Here is a 25,886-nt window from a genome sequence, read left to right on the forward strand (position 1 = left end):
GAGAAGGAGGAACTTCATGTGATACGTACGCGAGCTTACGTAACCTCTAGGGACACGACGCTATTGGGTGACAAAGTTGGATTCGTATTCTGCTTTTATGATTGGTTGGCTGGCCCACGGATAGCCGGGAGCTGCTTCGGCATTGGTTGTGAAGGCTAGGGGCAGTTTTTAAAGCGGCGAGCAATCTGTCTGGATTTTTCATCCACCGCCTATGTTTTTCGTTGTTTATGGTTTAGTAGCGAACTAACGTGACTGGAAATCTACGGCTTTAGAAATGTCTTTTCCCAAAGCGCCTATAAAACGGTTTAACGACCATGTTGGTGAGTATGACACTACCCTGGAACGTTGGTGTTTCTGGAGCGGAATTTTCCCTCATAGCTGTCCGTGTCTCGTGAAGAAGAAATGGTTCGCGAAGGTGTGACTGATTCGCATACCTTGGAACTTTCTGAATAAGCTGATACTGATAAAAATGCTAAGTATTTAAAATGTAATTACTCGCTAAATGTGTCAATGGCTTTCATACTAATCCTCATGGAGTCTATGACCTGTCATCATTTAAAGATGCACTTAATTGCGTCACCTGCATTCAAGCAGCATTATATAACTAATAAAATAGGAGCAGAAGCCCCTAAATGATCCCAGCAATGCAGAACAGGAAGGAGTCTGCTCCAGACTGTGAGACCCTCGGAATCTGCCCCTTTGCTCTGAGACTAGGGGGTAAATACTGAGAGTTCCTGGATATGGTGGTAAGGGTGCTTCCTTTATCGAGCGTTATGTAATGGGTTAAATTTGTGTTACTTTAAGAATTATTTGAAAGTCTAAACTCCCTCGTACAAATAGACTGAACTTGCGAAGCTGCGTCATCTCTTCCTTCTGTACCGGTACATGGACTCGCATTGTGTCACTTTAAGTTGCCATTGATGTCCACAACCTCCTTATTGTTGCAGCGCTATGGAATCTGCTGGCGCTATATAAATGTCATGTATCAATAACACATTGTATTTCCCCGATTAGTTACATTTGTGGGCGTCCATATAGTCAATATAGGGCACTGCTTGTGATACGATCTCCGCTACGTCTAGTATATGTGTACTTTTGTGTCGAACGTTCTTGTATTGCCATACTGGGGCTTGGCCTGTAGGCATCTTTTATTTGGTTTTGTCAAAAGTGTAGTTAAATAAATAAATAAATAAAGAACCTAGAATGCAGTTGTCTGTTTTGTGTAACTGGGTGTGGATGTTTAGTGCGATTGTGTATTCACGCACACATTCCAATGCGTTTTAGCCACGTCTTTAAAGCATTATGACCATATACGCTATAGTTCTCGAGGTTTTGCCATATGATGATTTCATGTTGCAATAAACTGAAGACATGCTTTCGAACTGTTCTAGATGCACTTGAATATGTGAATTGTATCTGATAAACATTGCACAACAATCAGTGACATTAAGCAGTCATTCTCTCTCCTTTGAATATGATGTTCTTAGACTAAAATTTATATATCCAGTGCTTGTTTTCTTGCTGTAGGTTACTGTGTCCCCCCCCCCCCCAACCTTTCAAATTATCCCTAGGATGATGAAGCTCATGAAGAGTATGGTTTCAGAAGCATTTCCGTGTACGTGCAAGACTAAATGTGATCGGAAGGGAACAGTTTGCTAATTTAATCTGTAAATTGTTTGAAGGATACAATATATGCTCTACAATTTTGTCAGCAGTAATTGTACATTCAAATGTTTGTCATTCTGCATATAAGTAACTTGCCGTTATTTGTAGGTTGTGCACCTCCACCTGGAGCATACGATGTTAAGATATCTGATGGTCTTAAAGGGCCGGTGTCTTTTGAGAAGTCACAACGGTTTAGAGCGAAAAAAGGTGAGAGTAACAAAAACATACTTTTTTTTTTTTTTTGGGCAAACACATCAACAACAAATATGTCCTCTATAAATCCTACATTTTACAGTTGTGTACACTAAGCAAGCCTATAGTGTTTACACGTTGCAGATACATACACGCCATTGTTATCTTTCCTTTTTTATCTTTCCTTTTACATTTCCTTTTAAATCCTATATCTGTAATGGCGAACAAGTATTAGTGCCTACACCTGGTGTAGTGCGGTGTTTTCACCTTCCAGAAAAATGACATAACTTACACTTAAGCATATATTCACACTCACCAATACATACACACGTACGGTACATACATACATACATACATACATACATACATGCATACGTCGCACTGCTTGGCAGATATAGGTATATAGATACACACACATTGTCTTGTTGGGGGATAAATGCAGCAGGTTGAATAATAATAATAGTAATCCTTTTCTCATATCTTAAAGAAAAGGGCATTGTCGGCAGCATAAAGGTTCCCTCCGAGAAGCCGGCAAACGCCTTGCCCCCATCCAGTTTAATCTAAATATATATAAATACATCTAAACTGGATGGGTGCAAGGTGTTTGCTGGCTTCTCAGATGGAACCCATGTGCTGGTGCCACAATGTCCCCCGTTCTGCCCATCTCTCCTCCTTCTCATAATCTCCCCTTTCTATCTCTCCCCTATATCTTTCTCTATCTCTCAATTTACGTACACTCTTTTATCACTATCAATCTCTCTTTTCTCCACGTTTACCTTTTTATACGTTCCTGCCATGGGAGCACGAGATCTATTCCTACAGACCACTGTGTCAGTGCTCCATCGCTGTGCGTGCGGCCTCGGTGCTGAGCGCTGGGATATGCCGTTGTATCCTGGCGCTCGGTATCAGTAGCTGGCATTCTTTGCGAGGGACCAGTGAGAAAAAAACTTCTTGTGAATGAACAGTCCATACGCGCTAAGAATAAAAGTGTCTATCCAAGACGTTGCAAAGCTAGAAAAGTTTTAAATTATAATAAGTATCTGAATTTACAGAACACTTTCACCATCAAAATTAAAAGGACAGTTTAATGTCACTATACTGTAAAGAAGAATGCATATTACATTACTCTGGGATGACTGAGGGCCAAATGCGTTATACAGAATCCCCCATGCATTTGCGTGAAAATGAAGACGCATGTGATGGAGAGAGTGTCCCTTTAAAGTACAAATGAGGGGAAAAAAAACAAAACAAATATTAGTGGGATTCTTATAACCCTTTACTTATACTGTAACCAGGTAGAATTGCTTGGAAACTTTATGGCTACAATTTTTTTTTTGTTTTGGAATAGATTCCAGCAGTGAAGCTCAGTACATGGATAAAGAAGATGAATTTACTTCTCCAGTACGTCTGAGAAAACACTCATCCCACGGTTCAACTGTATGGCTTGTTTTGATTTCTATTATCTTTGTATCTTCATACATAGACTTCTACATATTCCTAGTGTGTAGCTGTAAATCTGTACCACATTTGAAAAATGCCACGCTAAAATTTTAGATGTCTGTATTTAACCATACAGCATTTTTATGTGGTGAGTTACTTCTACTATATGGCAAACAGATCACAGGTGAAAGAATAGCTTGATTTTGTGGCAAAGTGTGTATGTATATGTGTATGTGTTGGGATTTATGTAGTTTCATTCCAAAGTGTAAAAGAAAATACTGTAGCATTGTTTGGACTACCGTTATTTTAGAGGCTTGTTATTTTGAATTTACAATCTTGCAGTAATACACCCCTAAATAGCATGTCCTTGCAGCTGGTACCCTAATTAAACCCAATTAAGTTCAGGGTATGATTAACAGACATACAGTGAAGAAAAGATTGTTCCTGATTAAATAACAGACATAGTATTTGTGTTTCACAGCCAAACTTAAGGCAGAAGCCTGAAAAGGATACAGAGTTTCTGAGAGAGATGAAAAAACAGAAGCTATTGGAAAAAGAGGTACATTTACCTGAAATTGTCTGACAAAGTTCTATTGCTTTTGTGTGCATTCGTATAAGAAGTTATCGTGAAAATCTTTTATACTATTGTTCATAATTTTTCTTGTTTCGCATACAGATTCGCTCACTGTTGAAGGAGCGTGCTGAACAGGACAAGAAACTGCAGGCGTTGGAGGAGGAATTCAAAAAGATGGAGGTCAAACTGATCACAGCTATGAGAGAGAAGTCTTCCCTTTCGGCAAACGTTGCCTCCCTGGAGCGTCAAATTGCTGACCTAAACAAAATTAATGAGCTTCTGAAAACCAAAGTAAGTATGTTTCATATCTCCCTGTTATAATATTGCTATACAATAAAATGTTTTAACTGCTAATGTGAGATGCGATGTGCTGTGTTGGAGTATATTATTCAGCTGTTTTTGGAAATATGTCTAGATGTCCAAATAAGCAAATGAGATAAGAACTTGCATCTTCCTATGTAATACTGATCTAGTGCTAATGGATGAATCCCTAACATATTGACATACAATGTCATTTTAATGAGGGCATACATCATGAGACTTTCTAATTCAGGCACATGCAATCTCTACTTTCTCCTAGTTTTCAGATGACAGCGCAAAGAAGAGACTGAACAGTTTGTCTGCGGAGCTGATAGAAGCAAAAAATAAAATGGACACAAAAGACAAGGTTTGCTTACCAAGCTGTTACTGATTTGATTAACTTTACCATGATTATATATAATGAAGCCGTGAGCTGCTGATTTCTGCGTCTGAGATTAGCGTTTTTAAGTTAAATATAGCCGAAAGTATCACAAGGTATATTTAATTTTGAAGTTAAATACATAATGTCTCTGTTGCAGGAGTTAAATTGTCTCCAGAAAAAGTTTGAAGGACAGATTAAACTACTCCAAAGTGATCTTGAGTCTTCTAGTGCAACTTTAGACTCTCTTAAGAAGCAAAACACCTTTCTCGGTGAGTTGTTTATATATAATTTGTCACATTTTTGTACGCTGCATTGGGGTTTATTTACTAAAGGAAACATGGACAGAGTACATGGGAGTTGTGTATGCTCACAGACATCACTGACATGCTGGTGTGTTTAAGTCCTGTGCAAAATGATTTTTCTCCCTGAGAATAACATACAATAGCATCGACAAATACTTGATTTTCCAATAAAATGCAGATCTGGAGTCTGCACTTGCCAGTCAGTATAAGGAGTTTTGTTGTAGACTGGGCTAATATAACCTAGTAATTAAATGCTATAGTATGTCAAAAATGAAAATTCATGCTTAAAGACAACTGTTCTTTCCCTTTGTAGAAAAGAGCCATTTTGAAGCAAATATGCAGCGGGAAGTCTTGGAAAAGGAGCTGAACCACGCTAAGGGTGAGATTTAACCTGTTTGAACAAAACAATGCCTTTAAGATTATTTAACCTGTTTGCACAAAACAATGCCTTCATTGACACCGCTGTGTGTACTTGTTGATGCCAGGTCCCCCTCTGGGGATGCCTCTGAACAGTGGTGGCTCTTGGGACCGGATTGCTGAGTGCCAGTTATGTGATTGAGTCACAACAGTCACTTTGTCATACAATAACTGCTTATAAAGGCCTTGCCTTTGCTGATCTGATCATCTCCATGCCGCTTGCTAGTAGTAAAGCAGAAAGAGGCATATATTTTAAATTGTGAGGTAAAACATTTCTTACAATTAACCCCTTCATTACCTTGTGGCTTGCCTTTTTGCATTTTTGCTTATTCCAACTTAATTCCTGGGAGTTTTGCTAATGTTTATTGAGAGGGGGTAAATGTGTGGCAGAGATATACACACACGCATACCTCCCTGTGGATCTGTCTGCATTATGGTCTCTTGAAGTACTTCAGCTGAAGGGCAGAGCCACGGGGGCAACCTCTCCCCATTCCTCTAGTTTGGGAAGAGGTTGTGTGTGGAGGATCCGCTTTTTTGAGAAAGCGCTTTGGGAGAAAGCGCTAGGTATTATAGTGGATAGCAGCGAGAAGCACCAAGAAAGAAGACCAGAGAACAAAGAGAAGCAAGACAAATCGTGGAAAACTATGCAGGGACACGGAAGCAGTTGCCAGAGTGTGAGAGTAAATGGTTTCTGATTTGAAAAAATCCCTCCAGATTTCGGCCAAACTGAAAGGGCACGAAATTCGTTGTCCTGAAATGAACGGATGGATTTTGTTTAGTTTCGGTTAGTGCAAAGTATAATATATATGACGTTGCCAATCTGAAAAAAGTTACCCCAAAATGTGATTGGTTGCGTTAAAAAGATATGCAAATCTGTACATATTCCTTTTACATATATATATATATATATATATTAAATTAATGTATGCATACTGTAAAGCAGAAAGACAAATAAAATTGAAAAAAACATTTTTTAGTTTAAATACCGCTTTTTTTAGGCTTACTAGAAGAATTACAAAGAGATCATCAAAATCTTCAAGAACGTCTGTCAAACACACAGGAGCAGATGAAGGTAAACTTGACCCATTAGGTGCCTTTTTAAGCTATGGGTATATCTTACAGCTGAATACAAAAAATAAGCTATGTAATCACACACATACAAATGATGTTTTTATATAAAAATGCATCATGTCTTTACCGTGGAAGCAGCCCTCTTTATGTTCGTGTCTTCGAATTTCTATGTATTTTAAATTATCCCTCTCCTTTAAAATATGAGTAGTACTCTTCTTTTTGACTACAGAAACAAAGTGTTTCAGAGCAGGGCACTCTAATGTTTGGTTCTCCACATTTTGCAACATGTTTCCTAGTGTTAAAATACTTAAACTCTATATTGCACATCTCTAACCGTATAGATAGTTCTAATGGATCAGTTTGGTTATGTTTAAAGGTGTGATGTCTTTTTCCAGGAACTGCGCATGGAAGTGACCTTGAAGGAAAAGGAAAATGAAAGCAAGCTGCAGTCTGTAACCGATCGTTTGCATGAACAAAGCAAGGTAATTATATATATTTTAAGTTGTGTAATTCACTTCTCCTCTCTGTATGCAGCTTTTGTTTGTCACTGAGGATAGACACTGAGAATCTGCTTGAGTAAGAGCCGAGGAGACAATGAGGTGCCAGCCAAGCTCTCACTGCAGCAGAAGCACAAGGTTATGGCCTTTGCAATGTATGGGGGGGGGCTGACACCACAACCCCCCCCAGCCCTACCTTTTAGTAAATAAATCCCATTGAATTAAAACATTTTTTCCAACAGCTGGGGGGCAGACAATATGAAGGAGGGCACCGATTCTGGGTTTTTTTTTTTTTTTTTTTTTTAAGAATGGCGCCTTCCTCTGAGTCTGCTCTCAGGGCATCGAATAACGCTGACATTTGTAGACACTACGCCACTCAGTACCCTGTTTATTTTCATACTTAATCATCTTTTTATCAGCTTATCTCAGCTAGACTTATCTTTGAATATACTGGTTTTCCCTTATCACAACAGCTGATATAACTAAATTATTTTTATACTTATGTCACCATTGTGATTGCATTACTTGTTCGAAAAGAAAACAATCATATGGCATTTTCTGAATGTATAGCAAGCAAGTAAAATAGTTATGTTGATATGAATAAGTCGTGGACACAAACACAAATCACTGTTTTGACAGAGTTGGAAATGAGCAGAGTGTTCAAATGAGGGGGAACCTGTAAAACCATGGGTGCTTATTCTTAGACTCCATATTGACATAGGTGATATATGATTTTTCTTTCTGTGCTCCTGTAAATTAGAGGATTTTGTTGCTTTTGACCCAGCATAAGCCCAATTGTTGAAATTTGCTCATTCAGTAAATCATTCTTTTTAGATGCTTGCAAAACAAGAAGAACTAGAAAACAGTCTTCATGAAGCACGGATGAGCTTGGAACAAACACTGCAACAAGTAACCAAGCTTGAGGAACAACTGTAAGACTATTTTAATTGGCATTAATTAGGGCTGCAACAACTAATCGATAAATTCGATAATGAAAATCGTTGACAACTATTCTCATTATCGATTAGTCAAATCTATTTTTATCAATTATAACGGTTTTTTTCCGAGCAAATGCTCTGAAAAACTCCTTCTTATATAATCCGACCTCAAACAGATCGGATTATAACACTAGAATCCAGATCCTCTGCAACGCTGCATTCCCCTCACTGTCAGCTGGTGGGTGTCCGTGCGATGCGCACAGACAACTTCCGCCTCTCCCCTCCACTTCCGCTCCTACGATGCAGTGGCAGCATCACATGATGTAGAAGCCCCAGCGGAAGTGAAGGGGAGTAACAGAGGCTGTCTGTGCGCATCGTGCAGACCCCCACCGGCTGACAGAGAATCGAGGTCTCCTGCAGAGGATCATCCCCTCTGTCAGCTGGTGGGGGTCTGTGCGATGCGCACAGACGGCCTCCGTTACTCCCCTTCACTTGCGCTGAGGCTTCTATGAAGCTCCAGTGAAAGTGCCTGTCAGCAATGGAGGTTCACAAAACACCAAGGAGTCGGGAGAGAGGCAGAGCAGTGTATGGGAGGGGGGAGGAGGCAGAGTGGTGTATGGGAGCCACCCTCCCATACACCACTCTGGCTCCTCCCCCTCCCATACACCACTCTGCCCGACTGCCTGATGTCTTGTGAACCTCCGTTGCTGACAGGAGGCAGAGTGGTGAATGGGAGGGGGGGGGGGAGGCAGAGTGGTGAATGGGTGAGTTATAGTGGTGTATGGGGGTATAATGAATTTCAGGGTAGCAGAGTGGCATATCTGGGGGAGTTAGTGATGTATAGGGTGAGGTAGAGTGGTTTATGGAGGGTATAATTAATTTCAGAGTGGCATATCTGGGGGAGGCAGAGTGGTGAATCAGGGAGTATGAGTTTCAGGGTGGTGCAGGGCATTTATGGTGGGCGGAGTGGCATATCTGGGTGCACAGTGGCATATAGGGAGGTATAAGGCATATCAGGGGGCGAGTGGCATATTGGAAGTTATAAGGCATATCAGGGGGCACAGTGGCATATAGGGGGTATAAGGCATATCAGGGGGGCATAAGACATATCCTGGGGTAAAAGGTATATCAGGGGGCTCAGTTGCATATCACTGGCATAAAAGGCATATCGGGGGCACAGTGGCATATCAGGGGGCACAGTGGAATCTCTGGCATATAGGAGGTATAAGGCAAATCTGGGGGCAGAGTGGCAAGCTGGGGTCAGATGTGCATAACTGGGGGCAGTTTGGTAAATAAAAGAAAATATAGGCTTTTTTTTCTCATAGTTTATTAAATATGAAAAATAGTTAACATATGAATTAATATTTAATAACTTTGTATTAAAACCTAGTTTGAGAAACAGTTTGGGTTCTTGTAGCTTTTATGTCAGTAAAATAAGAAGGTGAATAGAGAAATGCCATTGTGACAAAGAGATGAAAGTGTAAATTGTACGTTTTTTTATTAGGTTATTTTAAATAATAAAAAAAAGTGAATTTTTTTTTTCCAATTAATCGGTTAATCGAAAAAATAATCGGCCAACTAATCGATTATTAAAATCGTTAGTTGCAGCCCTACCTAGCACTAATGAGAAAAATTAAAAAAAATCCATAACTCCGCTCTTAAAATCTCCTCGTATTCTCAGTTTAAAAGTTTGTGGTAAATGCTCAACTCCATGTGGATTCATAAAATCCTTTATCATAATGAGCTGATTCAGGTTTAATATCTTGATGTAAACAAGTTATTCTAGCCTTAAGTTATAAGACTCTTTTGGTTGTACATTCACAGCTTGGCATAAACACAACTTTGTATACACAGCACTTAAAGGTTTATGTAATTAAATCCTTTATTTTAATGGGGGGCTATTTTTGGCTTGATTGTCAACCTATTGTAAAAAAAAACAATTGCATAAATGTATTGCAATGAAATTCAAGTTAAATTATTTCCCTAATTATCTTGTTAGTCTTGCAGCTGATCAAGAAAAATGCAGCTTGGTGGGAGAAAAAGTTGAAACTGAACGGAAGCTGGCTGCTGCTTTGGAAGAGATGAGGTAAATTCCCCAATTTGTGACACCGGTCGCAAAAAAATTTAGTATTACTGGGTTTTCCCAAGTTCATGTTGCTGTCAGTTCCAATGTCCCAGTAGCAGCAGCAGTGGGCAGATGTTCACCACCTGCCAGAGAGGAGGATTCCCCACAGTGCTGCAGGAGACTCGGATCCTTCTCTCTGGCAGCCGGGGGAACGTGTGCGTGACGCGCATAGGCAACCTCCGCTGCTACCTGACACTTCCGCCGGGGCTTCTATGAAGGAGCGTCGCTGTGACCTTTTACTGCTCATAGAAGCCCCAGTGGAAGTGTGTGGTAGCAGCAGAGGTTGCGCCCCAACTTGATACCAAGGAGTCTGGAGCACAAGGGACACGTCTAGGGATGCATCAGGGGTTATAAAGCATATCTGGGGGCCAGAGTGGCATATAGGGGGTTGGTATAAGGCATGTCTGTTAACTTATTTCCTTAATTATCTTGTTAGTCTTGCAGCCGATCAAGAAAAATGCAACTTGGTGGAAGAAAAAGTTGAAACTGAAAGGAAGCTGGCTGCTGCTTTGGAAGAGTTGAGGTAAATTCTCTGATATTTCCCTTTAAATGTTTTCATGTCTCCCCTTGCAAATGTGTGGAGGGATTCTGTATATTCCTCCATATGCATTTGTCCCTTTGCCAACCCTGCAGCTATTTTTCTTGCAGGACATAAAACATAAGTCAGCCCCTAATTCTAGTCAGTCCCAACGCCAACTCTGCGGGTAGGCACATTAAGCTCTTAATTGGAAATCTTTCCTCCCATTTATTGGCTACTTCAGCAGCTTCTACCTTTTGTGCATATTAATGCTTGGTGTACTTTAATGTGGATTCTTTGTTTGGCCTGTCCCTTTCAGTACGCGTTCTGTGGCATGGTAAGAGCAGCAGCCAATTGCAAGTTTGTTGCCTGGATATCATTGTTCATCTTGCATACATGTAATTGTTTCGCACTACTGAAATTGATTATTTTATATGTTATCACCCAAAGTAGTCTTGCAATACCATCTCAGCAGACGTGCAAAAAGACAAACTAATTATACTCTGCACTTCCTTGCAGTGAAGTTGTAGCACGAGCTGAAAAGCATAAATTGGATGTAGACCAGATGGCAGAGCTACTGAAGCAGAAGGAACTTGAAAAAATAAACCAAAGAGATCTTTTCAGCCAAAGGGAGCAGGAACTCTTAACAAAAATACAAGAGCTTGAAGAGCAGTATGTTCAACAAATTCAGGATAAAGGTATCTTTACAAAAGCCTCTGTTTATGGATAATGCGTTGATGATGTTGGCATTCATACAATTTTGTAATTTGATTTCCAGAGAAACACCTTTTTGAAAGTCAGGCAAGAGGTGAATGCTTAAATGCAGAGATAGAAATGCTTAAACAGCGACTAAGCCAAGGTGAAGAAAGACACCAGGCATTACAGATGAAAGAGGGGGAACTGTGTGTAAAGTTAAAGAAAGAAGAGGTAAGTAGTGGTTTGCAAATGCTCTGAAAAATACCCCTCGTCTTATATTCGAGGTCATCTTCTAATCAGACTAAGATCCAGATCCCCCACAGAGCAGCAGGGGACCTGGATCCTCCTCTCTGGCAGCTGGTAGACATCTGTGCGATGCGCGCAGACAACCTCCGCTGCTGCCGGTACTTCTATGTATTCACGTGACTTTCCGGTACTTCACCGCGGAAGTACCGGCAGCAGCGGAGGTTGTCTGCTTGCCTTGCGCAGATGTTCACCGCCTGCCAGAGAGACGGTTCCCCCGCAGCGCTGCAGGAGACCCGGATCCTTCTCTCTGGCAGCCGGGGAACGTGACCTTCCGGTGCTCTGACACAGAAGCCCCAGTAGAAGTGTAGGGTAGCGGCAGAGGTTGCGCCCCAACTTGACACCAGGGAGTCGGGGGCACGGCTGACAAGTCTAGGATGCATTGGTGGTTGTAAAGCATATCTGGGGGGCAGATAGAGGGGGGTAAGGCATACCTGGGGGGCAGATAGGGGGGGCAATGTGGTGTATAGGGGGGCATAAGGCATATCTGGGGGCAGAGAGTAGCAAGCCGTGGGGCAGATGTGCATGACTGGGGGGGGCAGGCTGGCAAATAAAAGGAAATAAAAACAAACTTCTATTCATGCTTTTTCTTTTTTTCTTAAATTAATATTCAAATTTTGGGGGTCGTCTTATAATGAAACGAATACGGTAAATCTATATTAGGGAAAAATGTGAATGCCAGATGAGCAGAATCTGCTTATTTGCTGTCAAATTTCATGTCTATAATATTACAGTAGAATTGCTTATCTTGCAATCTAGAAATGCTACATACAAAAAAGAGGTAAGGTGCAAACTTCTCTTTTTCAGGAATTGTCACATTCTCTACGTTTGGAAATGCAGGACATTCAGCAAGAGATGATGAAAGAGCGCCACCTGCTGGAAGAGGAATTGGAAGGCGTGCTTGATGAACTTGACAGGTTGCAGCTTGCTGAAGAGCAGGCAGATAAATTAATTTCTCATCTGGAACAGGATAACAAGCAGAGAGTAGAGGAGATGGCTCATCTTGAAAAAACCCTGAAAGAGTAGGTTTTTGTTTTTCTGGTACAACTAAAAAATGTTGCTTAACCCCTTGTTAGATTTGAACTATAACTGTTGGTTCCGTATAAACTTCTGTAACCCTAGACGGCTGCAGTTCACCACAGGGCTATGTGGTTATTTGACTGTAGGCCGCAGTCAAACCTGAATGACAAACTCCTTGCCTAATAACTTGAACACTCCGCGTGTTGTGAATCTAACTGGCCATGTTTGCATTTTGGGTCTGATAAGTGTGAAGTTTAGTATGTAATCCTATTGTCATTGTGCAAACACAGTACTTTTATCTAGAAAAGGTTCATTACTGACCTTGTTTGTTTTATCATAGGAAAACTGCAGAGCTTGAAAACCTTAAAGAAAAGCACAGAAAAAAATGTTTACGTTTGGAAGAAGCACACAGCAATACACTGCTTAAACTTACAGAACTTGAAAGGTGCGATTTTCTTTAGTGACAGACACTACAGATACAATGCAATCGCTTCCAGTCATTTTGTGTAGTACCGATATCCTATTTTACCAAACGCCTTAACAACAAGGCTTAGAAAAAGCTACAAGAGGCTAGGTTGGGCAGGGATTATACTAATCATGACGTGTACACCGGAGCATAAATCCCAAATTATGACCACCAAAGGAAATATGGTAACAAAGCTACCTAGTGGGCTAAAAAAGCCTAAACCCGTAAGAGTTTGTAAACACGTTTTAACTATGAATCTTATACTACTGTCAGTCCGGTTAGTCTTGCATCATTTTTTATTGAATTTGTATTCTCTTCTGAATGTTACCCTTTAATTTCCTAGCAGTTTCGTGCTGCTTGTATCATTCATTGTTTTGAGGCTTGTTTCTCTTCTATTCCCTTTGGATATTAGGTTATTAATAGAAATTTGTTCAGCCTTTGCAGTTGTTTTAAGATTAAAACATGGTTTAAAAGTGGGTAATTTAAAAAAAAAAAAAGTGCAATCACTTATAACATGGGTAACCAAATTAATTTGCTGGCCTCTGTTTGCCTGCCTGTATCCCTACTGTCACAATTACCAATGTTCTGCTGAAGGTGACATTTTTTTATTTTGCACATTCTATGACAAATGATTGCTGCACCCTCTAGCATGGAAACATATTGGGTCATTTTAGAACTTAGTTTTATTAAGTATGTGGAATTGTAATTGTTCTGAAATCTTACATTAATCAATCAATTAAAATGTAACAAGCATCAATGTGCTGAACATGTCTGGTATTGATGGTGGCATCCAACATGCCCCCTTCTGCTTTAAGTGTAGTTTCGAGATCTATAGTAGTTGTAATGCGTGTTTGAGTCTTGCAGCCAAGCACACAATTGTATGTTATTTCCTGGCTATGGAAACAAAACAGATTTACCGTTAACGGTCATTGAATTGCCAATTGTTTATCAGCCAAGTAATGTTTTCGCATGCTCATTTTACTGGAAAGCTCTCTTGTATCTAAAAGTTTAACCCTTGTCTAGATGCAGAGGTATTTTTATTTTACCTAAATGCTTATAGATGAGGGGGGGTCACACAACCAAATACAATATTTATGGATTGTGCGTGGAAATATTGCACTGGAACAGAGAAATTCCAGTGCAATAAAGGATTAAATATCAATCACATCTTCATACTGCAAGATTAAATGTTGACAATTATTGAAACTTGCATAAAATGTGAATTAAATGCCTTGTAAGCATATTTTAAAGTCTGATTTAATTTTATAGTTTCAGGAATTCAGCCACAACAGAAATAGAATCTCTGAAGTCTACAAATTTGTCTCTTCTGGTGGAATTTAACGAGGCACAGAAAAATAATGAAGCACAGCAGCAACTTCTTCAAAAGGCAACACAGGCAAAAGAAGACATGGAACAAAAACTTTTACATACTAGTGAAGCAGCAGCCAAAACCAAGGATTGCTTCCAGGAGCAAATTAACGAGCTTCAAGTAGCTTCCGAGAAAATGAAAGAAAGCTTTGAGCTGCAACTTCAGGCACAGCTAGAAGATGCTGCAAAAACCAAGAAATGTTTGCAGCAGCAAATTAACGACCTACAAGTAGCTTTAGAGGAAAAGGAAAGCTTGGAAGTGCAACTCCAGGAGCAGCAAGAGATTGCAGCCAAAGCAAAGGAAAGTTTGGAGCAGCAAATTAATGAGCTACAAATAGCCTCAGAGAAAACAAAGGAAAGCTTGGAGTTGGAGCAGCAAGAAGCTGTTGCCAAAACAAAGAAATACTTGGAGGAGCAAATTAATGAAGTAAAAATAGCCTTAGAGAAAAAGCAAAGCTTGGAAATGCAACTCCAAGAGCAGCAAGATATTGCAGCTAAAACAAAGGAAAGTTTGGAGCAGCAAATTAGTGAGCTACAAATTGCCTTAAAGACCAGAGAAAGCTTGGAAGTGCAATTCCAGGAGCAGCAAGAGATTGCTGCCAAAGCAAAGGAAGATTTGGAGCAGCAAATTAATGCACTACAAATAGCCTCAAAGGAAACAAAGGAAAGCTTGCAGTTGCAACTCTTGGAGCAGCAAGAAGTTGCTGCCAAAACAAAGACTTACTTGGAGGAGCAAATTAACGAGCTACAGATAGCCTTAGAGAAGAAGGAAACCATGGAAATTGAGCTCCAGGAGCAGCAAGAAATTGCAGCAAAAGCAAAGGAAAGTTTGCAGCAGCAAATTAATGAGCTACAAATTGCCTTAGAGAACAGGGAAAGCTTGGAAGTGCAACTCCAGGAGCAGCAAGAGATTGCAGCCAAAGTAAAGGAAAGTCTGGAGCAGCAGATTAATGAGCTACATGTAGCCTCAGAGAAAACCAAGAAGAACTTGGAACTGCAACTACAGGAGCAACAGAAAGTTGCAGCTGAAACAAAGGATAACTTGAAGCTGCAACTTTGCGAGCTCCAAAAAGTAACTGCTAAAACCGAAGCAGACTTAAATAACCAACAACAAGAATATGCAAAGATCAAGTTGCAGCTTACAGAACAAAGTGAAAAGGCAGCAAAGGCTAACACTGAATATTTGAGGTAAAAGTAAACCCATACGTTCTTGTTTTACCTAGTCAATATTTCTAGCTAATCAGTTTTTTTTTTGTTTTTTTTATAAATAAGGCATCGGTTTATAATTTAATTTTATGTAAGAAGAAAATTTGTAATTAGATTCCTGTCCATTTAGAATTTACAGTAGGTGATGGTAGGTGGCTGATATGTGGCACTTCATAGTACTCCGTAAGTACTTTTGTTTTGTCATGCTTTTAGCAGCAGTGATAGTGAAGCGGTGACTATTTGAAAGACTTAGAGCGTCTTGTGGTCCCAAGAAGTCTGGTTACCCGGACGCTTTTTACTAGTCCACAGGTGCAATTTAAGGCCTTGTGTGATGCAGTGACAACACTTTCCTAGAATCTTGGCAACAGGCCATTATGTCTCTGAGAATAATCACATGAACCTTTTGCCCAGTCTTAATGTCCACAATGCTGACTCTTGTTCATGGTTCAGGGATTTCTGGAAAACAAAGTTTCTGAAATGCAGGCGTGCAACGTAATCTCAGATTTTTCTGCTACCAAAGTTGATTGTGGACCTCTTGCATGTAAACAAGTTTCTACATCAAATAACATTTTAAGATAGAAACGTGAAGTCCGTCCTGGACAGTCTGTTTTTGGCTAGTTGTGGCCACAATTGATGCCCATCTTATTGAGTTGCACTCTATTTAAACTTTGTCAGCTGCCTACGTTCTCTCTCTTGGGCTTTCATGTCTCTAGGGGTTTTTTGGGGGGTTTTAGGCTGTTACATGGAAGAACTAGCATATCATGCTAGAGGCTTGATCACAAACACTACAGGCTTAATGGTCCGTTCTCAAACCTGCAATTATGCAACCCTCCTTTTTTCTTTGGGTATGTCTATGTCCGTGCTGATGGCATAAACTGCTCCTCTCTACAGCACACTTTCCACTTAAAGCTTTGGTTTGGCGGGATATCATACTTATACTCGAAAGGTGTTTGAAGGGGCTTCAGGTTTTTTTTTTCCAGTTTTCCCAACGTGTCAGCCTCTCTACTGCCATCGCTACTTGAGATACAAACAAGGACAAGGAATTTGAGTAGAATTCAATGCATTAAGTAAGGCTTGCTTTTATGTGTTTTTTGTTTTTTGTATTATTTCAGGCTGTTGGAAGATGCTCAGATAAATCTGAAAACGAAGGAGGCAGAGGTAAAAGACTTGGAAGACAGATTTCTTAAAAGAGAGTCAGAGTTGCAAGCTCAACTGAAGCAACTGCAAGACGTGTTGCAGATTCAGAAAGAAGATCTTGCAACATTAAGGTAAGCTGTGCTACTGAATTTTCCATGATTCTTCAGTCTACATGAAAGGGAAAGATTTTTGCATATGTGATGTAAACACTTGGATCATAGAAACATAGAAAGTGACGGCAGATAAGAACCAGTAGGCCCATCCAGTCTGCCCATCCAGTCTGCCCAACCTCTGAGTACTTTCCTTTAGTACCTGCCCTTATCCTATATCTAGCTTGGCCTTATGCCTATCCCATGCTTGCTTAAATGACTTTACTGTATTAACATCTACCACTTCTGCTGGAAGGCTATTCCATGCGTCCACTACCCTACTACCACTACTAAAGTAATATTTTCTGATGTTACCATTAAACCTTTGCCCCTCTAGTTTTATGGTTGTGTCCTCTTGTTGTGGTAGTATTTCTCCTTTTAAATAAACCATCTTCCTTTACCTTGTTGATTCCCTTTAAGTATTTAAATGTTTCTATCATATCCCCCCTGTCACGTCTTTTTTCCAGGCTATATAGGTTAAGATCCTTTAACCTGTCCTGAAATCCATAAACCATTTTAGTAGCTCTTCTCTGCACTTTCTTCATGTAGACATAACCTAGCTGAATGTCAGCATGGACCTTCTGGGTTGCACTTATAATCAAAAAATGACTTAAAATTGTTGAACAAGACACCATAGTCATCAATTTAGGAAACAATTTCTTATGGCGCTACTTTGTAGCTTTAAATCTATATAAATGCAAACCTTACTTGATTTATGTCTTCCTGTTGAACTAATCAAGACCAAGGATATTTTGGGTTTGTTTTTGGCATCCAATAGTAAACATGCTGTACTTATACACGTTATACACGTGTGATGAGCTGAATTTTCAGTTGCCACTGTACAAACCAATGTAATGTATTTTAAATTTACCACCATCTACCAAGTCAAAATATCTATTTTTTAAAATGTTTGACATCTATGCGCGCACCTAGTCAAACGGCTTTAGTATTGAAGAGCAACATTAATGTAAAACTAACAATTGTACAGTCCTAGATTAATTACATGGCAAAAGAAGACTAATAGAAGAATATCTGGAAAACATTATCAAATAGCATACACTAAACAAATGAAATTGTGTTTTTTTTGTACTGTGGAATACATTTAAATGTTTATATGTAAACATGAAATTAAGCTTATAATTTCTGCACTTGTAATTTGCATTTAAATCTGCAAAAATCTAATTCTGTTTCGTAGACAAGAATCTGAAAAGAAAAATGAGGTGGAGGAGAATAAATGGCGTACGCTGTATGAGGAATTGCACAACAAAGTGAGACCTTTCCAGGTGGGCATGTTTAAGATTGTGTGTGTGTGTATAACAGTGTGACAAGGAAAAAGAGAGTGGCCAAACAGAGCCAGTAGAGGCCACCGGGGTCAGTCTTAATACAAAAAATGTCCCAAGTAGATCAAAACAATAGATATAAATATATTTAATAGTATTTCACACTATCATGTCTTAAGGGATACTAATAAGATGTCAAATAAGTTACTAGTGCTAGAAAATCCTCGGCAAGCCAATTTCTGCTCACCAAACTCTGAGAGGTGCTGTGGGCTTAAGAAGTGAGATGGGTTGAAAGTTGTTGTGATATGTTGGATGTAGACGAAAGGTACTGTAGGGAGACGGGTGCAAGGTGTTCCTTATAGACTGTGTGTGTCTGTACTTTTTAAACAAAATGGGTTATACTTACCTGAAAGCTTCAACTGCTGGTTCCTGGAGGCTCCCAGACTGTTTGACACCAGTGATAGGGAGGGGGTTTTAAATGTGTATTTTTTTCCCCCTCTTAAAAATTTGACTTTGGTAAACCACTTTACTATTGAGTAACTCAAAACTATTAAAATATTAATAGTCTTAGAATATACCTCTACTAAGTCTGTGATTGACCTGTTTCATTCCCTCTCTGAGAAGTAACATTTCCATGAAGCATCTCATCCCATTGCCTTAATTATGTGTTAGGTACCTAACAAAACTTTCTTGAAATAAATGTTATTAATTGGTAAAATCTTACATCATGCCATTGATATAAATATGGATTGTACGGGAGAATATTGGTACTTCCTGCTGGTAATAGTCACCAGAGTTGCCCCATGCATGTTTAAACTTGTTAGATGGGTCTCCATTCTTTGATCTCATGTTATAATCTGTACTTTTAGTTCTTACTCCCATGTAACATTATTATTCAGGGATTTTAGACTTGCATTGTTGTAACTCTTAGTGTGGTTTAGTCATATAAGTTCAAATATCTCAAATTTGCATGGCATGATTACTTAAAATATTTTGTTAAACTACAGCAACAATTGGATGCATATGAAGCTGAGAAGAATGCCTTGCTTAATGAGCACGGAGCCGCTCAGGATGAACTAAACAAACTTAGTGACGCTTATGCCAAGCTGCTTGGTCATCAGAATCAGAAACAAAAGATCAAGCATGTTATGAAGCTGAAAACTGAGAATTGTGAGCTCAAGCAGGTATGTCTATAGTGCTAGATGATTAACCTTTCAAATGCCTGAAGTGATATCATTTGTTGTTCAGCCATGCATTAGTGAAAGGGGTTTATATAAAAAGCACGTTACGGGTGTATAATGTAATCTTATCACCATAACGACCATAGGAATGTTTCTGCTGAACATTTCATTGGATGCTGTGCTGATGAGTGTTTTTTCACAAGCCTTGCACAATAAATGTCCTTTCAGGATCCTTAAAGGGACAGTTAAGTGTCCCTGTTACACGTACTGTAGAATCATTTATATTAAAGTACTCTAATCACTACTATACATTAATCCAAAATGAAAAAATAAAACTTGCCTTAATTCAATAAAGACTATAGGCATATTGGTCCTTGATTGGATGCTGTTGTAAGCCAAAGTGAAACCATAATGGCCCAATCTTTCAGGGCAACAGTAGTCTCTTTAGATGGAAATGTTAACCCTAAATTTCATTTGGATAAACCAAGGTGTAAAACGGGGAAGAATCTTTTTTTTTTTTTTTTTTTTTTTTCTTTTTTTTTTTGTAGCCAACAGCAAATTAGCCTTATGGGGCATTAAATGATTTGTTTTAATGTAGGAGGTGTCTAAACTTCGTGCTCTGCTCGCAAAAGAAAAGCACGCTGAAAAACAATTACAGGAGCAGTTGAACAGCGTTCAGGGTATGAAGAGGTTTGATCCATCCAAAGCTTTCCAGCATGATGTCAAGGAAAACATATTTCCTAAAGTTCCGTTACGAGAAGGTAACCAACTTTTTATATTTAGATATAGATATAGATATGATTTTTCATTTTTTTCATCTTTTGGGGTTTCTACTATTTTCTGAATCCAGCTAGTATTTCCAAATACCTATATTCTCCATTATGGAATTTTTAACTCAATGTAGTAAAGTCCTTGCCCATCAGCTGGGCATGGAGAGGGTTCATTGATCTAAGTCTACCTACATAATTCAATTTGCAAAGTTCATATAATGTATGTGGTTTTCTGTGTTCTAGTCAATCACTTTTTTTTTTTTTTTTTTTTTTTTTTTTTTTTTTTTATACAGGAAACCGGAAAAAGAGCTGATGCTTTTTTCATCAATATGTCTACTTAGGTTAATGGACTGCTATTTTTAATTACATATTTATTTTAGATTGTATAAAATGCTGCTTCCAAGAGTAGTTTAGATTTTTTTTGTGTTGTCCTTTGCAATATTATAATTTGTCTTCTGAATAAATAATGTCTCTTATTTCTGTTCAGATGTTGATAACCTTTATATATTGGGTACCGTGTATTTTGAGAATCTGTTTTAAAAAAGCTTGAATTTTAATAAAAGAAAACTCAAAGAACAATAGCGTGGCTTTTCTGTTAGTGGAAGTGGTTTTGTAATGAATGTCTCTTTAGGACTAAATTACTATACTGCAGGATGAAGTCTCTGCTCACTGATTTAACCACGCAGTGTGAGAATTAGTTTGTCATCCATAACGACAAATGGCGATAGGTTTTATCTTTTACTGTGCATTTCTACCACGTAGCAAATGTAGTGATGTGTTTTAGGGCTGAAACAACTGATCAACAAAATCGATAATGAAAATAGTTGTCGATTTTCATTACCAATTGGTTGGTCTGGGTACAGCACACACACTATTGTTTTAAAGTTAGTTCAGACAGATGCTACTGTGGAGTGGAGAAGACGTGCCAGACTGCAGGTTGCTGTAAGGTATGTATTAACTCCCTCCCAGCCTTCAGTCTGATCCGGTCCCAAGTCTCTATCTCATCCCATCATTAACTTCCCCATTTCCTTTGTTAACTCCCTCCGGTCTGTCAATTAAATAAACTCCCCAACACTCAGTCTGATCTTGTTCCCAGTTCCTATTGACTTCCCCTTATTAAATTAAATTATTTTAAATACTTTTTTTATCCAATTAATAAAAACGAAAATTAATTGGCCAACTAATAATTAGCTGCAGTCCTAGTGATTTTTATATTATACCCAAAAATCTGTCTCCAAATACAAGAATATCATATTCACTAGAAACTGTTTGATATCAAGATAACCATGTGATTTCCGACACCAGTAAACCAGAGATGGCACTGTCTACGCTAGGGAAGGCAGAAACCGACCCGCACCCTTCAAATCCCTCCTAATTTGTTCGGCCCTGCTTTAGCTAGGTGCCATTATACCCTGTTTGTTTTATATCTAGCATGTTCCCAGAGTAATGTGGGTTGTATGGGACTTAAGAGTAGACCTATAAGAGAATCTGCTTACCTGTGTCCCTTCAGCTAGATCAGAGGAAGAAAGATGTGCAGAACATGATGTGTTTGAATACTTTGCTGCACCTTCCAGATTGGATATATTCCGACTGGAATCTAAATTACATAGGGGTAGTACTGTTGGATATCCAGTATGCTTTTCTCAAAGGGTGTTTTGTATGGTGAGTACATTGTTCTGCCTTTGGGATGCAATACGGTTGCTTTGCACAGGATGTCTGACTGTATAAAGTCTGAGCCACTGAGAGATGGTGCTAAGGATACAACCAGCAGAAGCAGACATGTTGCCTGTCTTACAAGATGTTGAAGCATCCCTTTAAGATGATGCCACCAAGTCAACAAGGGTTCCTGCATTAGCCCCCTTTGATACTTGAATGCCAACAAAACCATATTAAGTATTCAATGTACACCACTGGGTTAGAGTTCTATCTTAGAAGTTATGCCACTGAAAGAAGTGGGGAACTTGATTTAAGTAAACAGGAGAATAAAAATAGGCGGGCAGATAGGATTTGTTTTAAGGGTATACCATGCTTTGAGTATGTACGTTTGATTATTACTGATCTGTTCCCACGCTCTAACAACCTGTGGAAGAGCCAAATAATACTATTTACTTTGTTATGAATTCTATTTGTTTCCAGTCTCATTTAGGCAGTGGGAAAAATAGGAGTGCCTCTCTAGTATCAATGTAGCCTGAAGAAGTCATGGGTCTACTGCTTCTTCAAACCGTGAAAACCAGGCTCTGCAATACAAATAGTGTGTATTAGTTGTGGAGTCTGAACTTAGTTTTCTGAGAACTATGAACAATCTGGCTCAAGGTGTACTGTGTGCCATTCTGTTGGGTATGCAAACTGTTGCTAAAGGCAGAAGCAGACCTTCTTTTGTGTTCAGTTGATATGTGATTCTGCCCCTAGACAAACTACTTGAGCCAGCCTGTTCAGAACATATGTCTTTGAGCCACCCTGAAGATTGTGCCCGTAATGATGTTGTCTGAATGGATCCTGATCCGCATCTTTAGTAAGAGGGGAAACCATGCTCTAAAAAGCCTCAAAAACTGCTACTACTTTCCCTAGAGTTGGAGGATTTCTAATGAAACTGAACTTTTCAGATTTCCTTGGCATTATAACCTCTGGTTTGCACCCCATCCCTGTATGGGGCATCCACTTTCAGAATTCTTGAATTGACCACGAATGGCATTAGAGAAATTATGTATTTTCCTCTATCATACAGGCAATGTTACATGTAGAGAGGTGTTGACAACAGGTCCAATGTATCTACTGAACCATTCCAATGTTTGAAGACATATCTGGAGATTAGACTAGGGAGTGCAGTCATGAGGTCAAGGAAGCATCCCACAGAGGTGTCTGGGCCATGGCAAAAAAAAAAACCCTATGAACTGCTTTTGTGACCAAAGAGGAGCTCAGTTGCATGGTGTAAATGGCTTAAGAGGGTACTTCCTATTGTTTCACTTTCCCCTTAACCACTGACTAGATTGTAAGCTTTCAAGAGCAGGGCCCTCTTCTATTTTTGTACCAGTCTGTTATTGTGTGTTTGAAATTATTCCAATGATTGTAACAGTGCTACAGAATCTGCTGGCAATATACAAATAAATGTAATCTAATATTGTGGAAGACATAGAAATGTCAATACCAGCTAATTGCATAACCCACTTAATCCATCTCGCCAGAGTGGCCGATGAAACAGAAGCGTAAGCTTTACAGTAAGAAATTAAAAGTTGAGAAGAAGATTGTCTTAGAGACAAAGTTCTGTCTAGCTAATGATATAAACATTGCACAACACAGAGGTGCGGTTCATCAGGAAAACTAGGATAGAAAACAGATCTGAGAAAAGTCTTAGTTCGTCGATAAATAAAGAATGCGACATCAGAAGAAATAAAAGATTTATTATTAAAATCCAGAGCTTTGACATCAGACACACGAAATTAAACATAAAATCATAGAGAATCATTCGCAGGCCACGAGAAGAGGAATTGAAGAACTAAGGTCCCATGTTTCCAATATATATACCTTAGAACCGGAGGATTTTGAATCTTAACCTCTTTTAAGACCCTGCATATCAGCGGATGTCTGCCTATAGGCACATCATTGACTAAAATATGATATGCCGAGATCGAAGAGTAATATAGATTGATAGTTCTGTAAGCCTTACCACTATCAAACAAAGATGCCAAAAAATTTAAGACATGAATTACATCCACTCGAACGGATCCAGACCCCGTTCCAAACACCAGCAAATGCATATACCGCCCTGGTACCTGGTGCTCGAACATTGGATAAGATGCTGGTAGCTGATTCTGAAAGTCCCTCGATAAATGAGGGATTCCCAAAATCAGCCATGCCACTAGGGTAAGTGATCCATCTATAATCAGTTGATGAGATTCTCTCTGAAGGTTGAGCAGAAGATCCGGAAAGGATGGAAGTAATCGTGGGGCTTCTATGCTCAGTTCCATCTAAGCGTCGGGTACCAAGGTTGTGATTGCCATAACGGGGTGACGAGGACTATCCTTGCCTTCTGTGTTCTGACCTTCGACGCAATCATGGGACATGGGAATCATACAAAATTGTGGGAACGCAAAATGCAGATCCTGAGACCAATCCTGTAGAAAAGCGTCTGTAACGGGTTCACCAAGAGAGCTGTAGTAACGCCCAGAGATCACCCACATGTATCCTCCTGTTATCCCTGAAATCACTTCCAGTACCAGCCAGCACGCACACCTTGGAACCCTGCTATGTGTACCCAATAAGTAGACACAACTACCTTGAATTGAGTACAGCAGGAATAAACAGTTTATACTTGTAAAACATAGACTCATATAGGCACAGAACTTCATTAACATAAATCAACATTGATAAACAGGTACATGTAGACAACCCAACCTTTAATCCCCTTTAGCTACTGAATCTCCCCCTGGCAGCCATCCTGTTAATGGGATTAGTTTACACAATGGAGTTCCTGCCTGTTTGGCAGCCAGGCTGGAGCCATCTCTGAATACCTTGGGGCCCTGTATGACAGGTCATTCTGTCACAGCGTCCATTGCTACGGCTTCCGGATCTGGTCTCCAACTGAAGAACTTGGGCAATTGGGCGTTCAATCTGGAAGCAAACAGATCTACCTGGAGATCCGCTAGTCGTCGGAATCTTTTAAATATCTGGAGTTCCAATCTGCTACCATGTTCAAAAGACCTGGAATACATTCCGCTTGAATCGTGACGCCGCGATCCAAGCAAAAAATTCGGTCAAGGGTCTCGAACGAGTACCCCCTAGACGGTTTATGTATCTTACCGCAGATACATTGTCCATTTTGAGTAACAGGCAACAGTTCACTTTGTCCTTTGCAAAAGACTTTAAGGCAAAGAATCCCGCTAGAACTTCCGGGCCATTGATGTGAAGCTCTACTTCCTGAGGAGAGCATCTGCCTCCCGTTGTTTGAGATCCGCAGCGCGCTCCCCAACCGAATTGACTGGCGTCTGACTCTATGATGATGTCTGGAAGAGAACTGAAAATGGCCTTGCCATTCTATGCATCTACGTGTTTCAGCCACCAAAGAACTTCCTCTCTTGCTTTGACCGTTAGGGAAAATAGCTTGAATCGAAGCTGACAGCATTCCTATAATTCTTGCAATTCACCTTGCTGCTTTGAGCTAAAGGTAAACATCTCTAATGAGACAGAGAGGGGTATTCTCTGAACCCCTACACATTTATTAGCCCTTAATAGGGACCACATGGGGTGGGCGGCAGCAATAGTAACCTGGCAAGGTTAGCCTGGCAAGCAGCAAGGTAAATTGTTCAGTGTAGGACAGTGTAGGTTTTCTGTGACGTGGCAGGCGGGTTACCACTTTAAATGGCGAAGAGCAACCACAAGTGCCATCCTGTAAATGACATTGCTGTCATTCACAGGATGGCATTAACAATAGATCCAAGTTCACAGAGGGTCTATCCAGACCCTCTTGAGAACTCTCGAGCTCCAGGTACTGCATCCAACCATGCAAGGTCAATGGAGCCCAGCTCACTAATCAGAGTGATTAGTAAAAAAAAATGTAAAAAAATGTAAAAAAAAATTATTGTTCAAAAAAAGACGTTTTTAATAAGCAAGTCCTACAATTCTTTATGTTCTCAAAAATTCCAGCATGGAAAGAGTTAAAATATTGGCATTATAAATGCCCATAGGGTGTCTATTTGTATGAAATGTATGACTTGATGGGGTAAATTGAATTTGCCGGGTTCAAAGATGTCCCAAATATGGGACATGGGGGCAGTAGGGTCAGATGTCTAAATGGCAAAAAAATACACACCTCACAAAGGCGGCCTTTTACCTCCCAAATAACCCAACAAACCCATGCATGTGGCGTATCACTGCGCTCAGGAGATGTTACTGA

The 25,886-nt window shown here is 39.7% G+C and overlaps 1 protein-coding gene across 2 annotated transcripts; it reads left to right on the forward strand.

Moving 5' to 3' along the window:
- Positions 1-158: 158 nt before the first annotated feature.
- Positions 159-20,575, forward strand: HMMR (hyaluronan mediated motility receptor). 2 transcript variants are annotated; one of them, XM_053462363.1, is made up of 22 exons: positions 159-320; positions 1,774-1,872; positions 3,206-3,294; positions 3,779-3,856; positions 3,974-4,162; positions 4,452-4,538; positions 4,711-4,822; positions 5,169-5,234; positions 6,271-6,344; positions 6,739-6,825; positions 7,675-7,772; positions 9,778-9,864; positions 10,940-11,118; positions 11,199-11,347; positions 12,227-12,441; positions 12,780-12,884; positions 14,175-15,461; positions 16,592-16,747; positions 17,961-18,048; positions 19,053-19,229; positions 19,825-19,987; positions 20,290-20,575. In XM_053462363.1, exons 1-22 carry the CDS (start codon positions 275-277, stop codon positions 20,307-20,309), a joined length of 3,651 nt encoding a protein of 1,216 aa, XP_053318338.1. In that variant the 5' UTR covers positions 159-274; the 3' UTR covers positions 20,310-20,575. The 2 variants fall into 2 exon arrangements, with proteins under 2 accessions (XP_053318338.1, XP_053318337.1); XM_053462362.1 differs by lacking the exon at positions 9,778-9,864 and adding an exon at positions 10,340-10,426.
- The last annotated feature ends 5,311 nt before the right edge of the window (positions 20,576-25,886 follow it).

Source organism: Spea bombifrons, chromosome 4, assembly GCF_027358695.1.
Source record: "Spea bombifrons isolate aSpeBom1 chromosome 4, aSpeBom1.2.pri, whole genome shotgun sequence".
In the NCBI taxonomy this organism is placed as follows: Eukaryota; Metazoa; Chordata; class Amphibia; order Anura; family Pelobatidae; genus Spea; species Spea bombifrons.

Excerpts from the sequence above, each read along its gene's own strand:
- HMMR (XM_053462363.1), top strand. The coding sequence starts at position 275 with ATGTCTTTTCCCAAAGCGCCTATAAAACGGTTTAACGACCATGTTG. Across the intron at positions 5,235-6,270 it reads GGAGCTGAACCACGCTAAGG|GCTTACTAGAAGAATTACAA; the intron begins GTGAGATTTAAC and ends CGCTTTTTTTAG. Across the intron at positions 15,462-16,591 it reads GCTAACACTGAATATTTGAG|GCTGTTGGAAGATGCTCAGA; the intron begins GTAAAAGTAAAC and ends GTATTATTTCAG.